Here is a 6,000-nt window from a genome sequence, read left to right as displayed (position 1 = left end):
TATTTTGATCTATCTAGACTAATGTTCAAAAGTAAACTGCCAATTTCATAGTTGATAATATACATGATTAAACATCTCCAATCCTTCCAATCCATCTTAGTAAACAATTTCATTAGCCTACACCAATATCTATCGATGCTAATCCCCAATAGTAAAGTCCCCTTAAGAGTTATAGTTGTAATAGGACCATGATGGATCGGGTAGAGCTTGTTGTTATCGAGCCCTAATTCCGAGTCTTGCTCTAATTATTCTATCTTCTGAGATTGTATAGCTGTGTATCAGAAAGACGAGTAGGTAGACTCTCTGCTCGGCCGGGAGGCACTCGAGACAAGTTCGTCTTTCTTCTCTCTCGATATCATTCCACTCGATTTACAGCGAAGAAAATAGTGCTATCTATATTCCTAAACAACTCCAAAAAGAACACATGGTATCTCACAAAATTCAACCTAAATCCCCAAATTTCCGAAACTAATAATTACTAGCATCACAATCACCTGATTGAAGACCTAAATAAATTGAAGACGATAGCAGCTAGTGACACAGCTCGCATGAGCATCAAATTCGAACCCTAAATTTAAAAAACTAATCATTATAGAGTTGGAAATAAGCAGAATTGAGGTTGAAAGCGACCTGAAGGGAGAGAAGCTGGTGAATTTTGTTGAGGACGCGCAAGCGGTGGGAGGCGTAAGAGCTGTTGGGCGGCAAACGCTGCATCTTCTTCATCTCCTCATTCAACAGCGCCTTCTTCTCATCGTTCCCCATCTGCTTCCACCTCCCTCCCACGGGATCCAAGCCGGATCCAACTTGCTCCGGATTCATCTCAAACGCTGCCGCTAAACGAGATGAATATTGAATTATATCACAATTGGAATGAAAAAATCCAATCTTGTGATAAATATGTATACCAATGATTAGGATGATTTGTTATTTTAATAATTTCCTTGAACAAAGATTTCTCTATTTTAATTGAACTTTCCAATCTATTTAATCACTCTTCATGTCAATTAAAATAGATTAACTATTAAAATCAAATAAAAATAAAAATATTTACAGTGATTTGTTTTTGAAATATTAATGAAATAATAAGCTAAGGGATGATTACAAAACAAAAATAACACAATTAATAAGGAACGAACTTGATCTTTAATATTTTTCACATGTTGAATAATTTCATTGCTGTTGTATTAAGGATTTATACCTTATGATTATTTGTTTTTAAAAAGTTAGCTAAAGAAAGAAATAAGCTATGGATGAATAATACAAAAGACAAAGAAAAGTTAGAAATTAAACTATAAAATGATTAAACGAAAATTTAATTTAAAAAACATATAGTAATATGTTAAGTCAGAAAATTAATTTAAATTTTTTTAAAAATTATGTACTATAGATAAATTAGTAATGAAATTATATCACTAAAATAGAACTGATTCAAATATTCAATCCAATACTATTCTTAATTTAGAGTATTATGTAATATAAATACATTCATCTTTTCTATTATAAAAAGTACACATTGTTTTAATCTCAGATTTAACGATTTTCTGCAAAACTATTTCTAGACCAAATTGCATTTTTGAATGAGTTAGATAGCTATTGTATTTTCTAAAACCAAGAAGCCTCTATTTTTAGCCTTCTCTGATAAAGTACTACTCCTATTTGTTTATCAATATTATTACTCCATTAATTTCAAATTTAGGTGGAAGAGTTAGGAAGTGAGCGGTGGGGATGTGGCTGGTGCCTCGTTGTATCATTCTATGGCAATCCATAAAATAAAATGGATCCTCACACATATAACGGTCACATGTATATATCCGTTGGAAAAAGCCCCCCATTTATATAGTATAAATAACCTATGAGTGTGCACTATATTAATGTATAGATAAACTGTGAATTAATTGTTCGGTGTTATATATTAAAAATGATTAAAAATAAATAATTTAAATTAATTTTTTATTTAATAATTAAACAATTCACTTGTGAACCCGTCTAGACCCCAAACACAATTGCATTGGGGTCAGATCGCACCATTAGTGTGGTCCAAGACCCGCCTCAACTATTTCACTTGCGCCGAACCTCCCTATCTATGTCTCAGTTTACAGTTATTGATACCTTTAAGTGATATACTATTAGTAAGTCTTATGACAAATGATAGTTCTTTATTTTTCTTTTGAGTTAAGAAAATATTTAACAAATTAAATTGCTATTTACATTGACTTTAATCAGTTCTTGAGCAAATCTCTTTAGAAAAATGTAACTAATAAAATCACATTTCCTAGTTGTGGAACTCTAAATTTTTATTGTCCAACAAAATTTTAACACATGCCAAATTATAAACAATTAGAAATTTTAAACTAACAATTTAGAATCTAGAACTAGATAATTTTCCCAATGGATAATTAGGAAAACTATAAACCGATAGAGATGGTCCGATGCAGCTGACGTGTGCATGCCACTTGTCTCCACGCCAGATTTATTATGCTTTTACTCACACTACACTCTCCGAATTTACAATTTCATCCTTGAATTCATACCAAATTCCCATTTCCATCACCTTTATAAACCAGCAACCCCTTCCCAATTTCACTCTTCCCTCACACACACACACACACTCACACACTCACACACGCGCACAACCAATAGTTACCGGAATTTCCATTTCTCCGGTGAATACAAGTCAGAAGAATAAACATGTCTATAACAACAAGCAATATCTTCTCCGCAAAAGTCGTGTTTACGATATCCACTAGCGTTTTATCAGCTGCGATTTTGCTAAGCGCTACAGATATCGCTGATTACGCTCCTTGGATCTACAACGGCGTCGTTTCGTGGCTGCGGCCGCCGTATCTGTACCTCGTCACCAACTGCATCATCATAACCATCGTCGCCTCCTCTAAGCTCCAATCGGAGAGAGACGACGGCGCACGTGAGCATCCGCATATAGCGCAGCTGCTGAATCTGAACGCCGTACAGACTGCACAGCAGCTGCCTATCGAGATCGATGAAACCAAATTTCCGATGAGTCTGGCGGCGGAGTACGAATTCGAAGGCGTGGAGAGAGGATTGGAGTCTGATGAGCTCGATTCAGGCGGAATTGGAGGCGTGAGTGAATATTCGACGCCGGAGATTGTCAACGGCGCCGAGGATGCGATGTGTAATAAGGAGAACGAGTGCGTTCCGGTGGCGAAATCGATGTGGAGCGCTGCTGAGATTATTGATGGAGCGAATTTCGTGAAGCCGCCGGCTTCTGCGAGGTTCGGTCACCGGAGAAATTTGAAAGCGAGCAACGAAGGTAATACGATTTACTACTATTTTTTAATATTTTATTTTAATTCGAAAAAGGAAAATTAAATTAAATTTAATGGAATGATTTTTATTTTGAAATTCGACCGTTGGTGAGGCTGGGGTTTAATCTGGTGTGTGTGAGTCCGCAGGAGTTAACCTGTACCCCATAGAGAATCTGTCTTGACTCTTGAGATTAATTATGAATTTATATTTGTCTTTAATATCTTGCTTATTAAAGAAAGGAGGTTTTATTTTGTAGTAATAAATGCAAATAAAGTGGGAGATTTTAATAAAGATAGGTCATAACGACAAAAACTATGAATATGGTCATTTGTTTGTACTTCATTTGTTTAGTGTTGATTGGCACAATGAATTGGTGATTAGGTGGGAGAACAGTGCTTGGAGTTTCGAAGCCGAAGAAGCAAGACACGTTGGAGAACACATGGAAGACAATAACAGAGGGGCGGGCGATCCCGATCTCAAGACATTTGAAGAAATCGGAGACATGGACGGAGCGCCAGCAGGAGAACACTCCTCCCCCGACGATGAGGAAAGCCGAGACCTTCAAGGAGCGGTCCCCCATGAACGGTGGATCGGGCAAGCCGAGGAAGGAGGCGTCGCTGAGCCAGGATGAGCTACACCGGCGGGTCGAGGCGTTCATCAAGAAGTTCAATGAGGATATGAGGCTGCAGCGGCAGGAGTCTCTTAATCAGTATACTGAAATGATTAATTGATATTCATCCTTTTATTAGTGGGAAGAAAAGAGTGGGATATGCGGTTAGTAGAGACTGTCTGAATTTTTTTGTTCGTTTGTTGTTTGTTTGTAATGGTTATAGTTATGATAAAAATTGTTGTTTCAAACATAACCTGATAAAAAAAATTTAGTTTATTTGGTTTATTTTAGTTTAATTGTTGAACTTCGATAATTTAGACAGACTTTTATGGTTATCAAATTCTAACAAATATCCAAACACAAGAAAAACAACATAATACAAGCAAACAAAAAAAAATTGAACTGAATAAACTCTTGGTGAGCATCGATTTGCGTTTTAGAAATTATATCGACATCAATGTATTTGAGAGCTTATATTTGGATGCAATTTTGGGTTCATCAGCTATTAAGCAATGTAAGTAGCAAGTAAATGAATAATGAATTTGCAAACTACACTCTTATCAGGAAATTTGTCCACAAAGTAACACTCCACCTTTGCAAAATTGAATATAGTGACTAATTAATTAGCCATGACTAACTAAACATGAAAACCATAAACCATAAACAATAATATAGTGTGGAGTAATACTAATACTTCACACTATTGGTAGAGATTTTTGGCAGATTTAGTCCTCAATACCTTGCTCTCACTTCTTGAAATTTTCTCCACTGACTTCCCACTTTTCGACAGAGCTTTGGCTAGTGCCTTCGTCTTCCTAACTGATGCGAAGCTTATTTCCTATTCTTTACCCCGGATTTCATGTTAATTATAACTCACCAAGTCGTGCTTTGAGTGTAGTTTCGGGTGTTAGAAGCTGGAAGTTCGTCGGAAATGCATAGCTGAGATTCCAGAGAGTTCGCCCGGTCGGGCGTTTTGATGTTGCTAAACGCCCGATCGGGCGTTTCCATTTTGTGCATGCGGAGTCCAGAAAGTTCGCCCGGTCGGGCGTTCTGATTTCAACTAAACGCCCGGTCGGGCGTCTCCCGCGAAGCCATGCAGAAGCATATCGCCCGGTCGGGCGATTGGTCCTTCTAAGTTCGCCCGGTCGGGCGTTACGCATGAGGATTCCAGAAAGTTCGCCCGGTCGGGCGATTATTGACGACACAAAATGCCCGGTCGGGCGTTTCCCCACGATACCTCCAGAAGCCTTTCGCCCGGTCGGGCGATTATCCCTTCTAATTTCGCCCGGTCGGGCGTTTGGTGGTTCAACTGCATTTCAGCAGTTTTCTCGGCAGTTTTGCTGGGGAAATAAAAATAGAAAGGAATTTACAGAGAAGGGGGGACAGAACGGAGAAGAAGGAAGAAGAGAAGAGAAGGAGGAAAATCTACCCGACACTCCGACGATCCGACTCCGCCATCCAATTCTACTCCGAAAGAGCATGCCTTCTACGGTTTTAATCATTGAATTTATCATGTATCAAGACTAGGCTCATTTGTTGCTCCAAGTTGTGAATTAGACTCGTTAGAATGCTTCTACACTTTTGAACTCATGTTTGATATCATTGATTGTGTTTAATGCGTAATTCTATTACTTTAGAGGCATCTTTTGTGATAGATATCTAATCCTTGTTTATTGTCTCTTTAACATAGACATGGATGGATTAATCAATTGTTTGCTATCAAATTAGAACTGTTCAGGGGATAAATTGATAGTGGATTAGGTAAGTGATTATAGTAGACGACGTTCGTTCCCGCGCATCTGCAGGAATTAAATGTCGTTGAAAGTTGGTTCATGGAACAAGTGTTCAGCTGACTGTGAACTATACGTCGTAGACATGTTCAGTGCACGCGATTAGGTTGATAAGTTAATCCCAAATTTGTGTGTGATAAATGTGTAGAATGATTCGAGTCTAAGGAGCAACTTGGAGTGACCTGTTTTTCTCGTGTTTAAAATCCTTGCGTAGTTAGTTTGTTAACTTAGTGTCATTAATCATCAAAACCAAAAATCGAACCTTTTTATGCTTTGTTTAGCGTTGAATTTTAATAATCATTCCCTTCCCTGTGG

The 6,000-nt window shown here is 37.7% G+C and overlaps 1 protein-coding gene across 1 annotated transcript; it reads left to right on the top strand.

The window, feature by feature from the left end:
• Nucleotides 1-2,560: 2,560 nt before the first annotated feature.
• On the top strand, nt 2,561-4,185 carry LOC121775506. Its single transcript, XM_042172584.1, has 2 exons — nt 2,561-3,289; nt 3,667-4,185. The coding sequence occupies exons 1-2, from the start codon at nt 2,689-2,691 to the stop codon at nt 4,014-4,016; spliced, it is 951 nt and encodes a 316-aa protein (XP_042028518.1). The 5' UTR covers nt 2,561-2,688; the 3' UTR covers nt 4,017-4,185.
• Nucleotides 4,186-6,000: the final 1,815 nt, after the last annotated feature.

Source organism: Salvia splendens, chromosome 17, assembly GCF_004379255.2.
Source record: "Salvia splendens isolate huo1 chromosome 17, SspV2, whole genome shotgun sequence".
Taxonomy (NCBI): Eukaryota; Viridiplantae; Streptophyta; class Magnoliopsida; order Lamiales; family Lamiaceae; genus Salvia; species Salvia splendens.
Note: the sequence above shows the minus strand (reverse complement) of the source record. Positions and strands in the feature narration are given on the sequence as shown.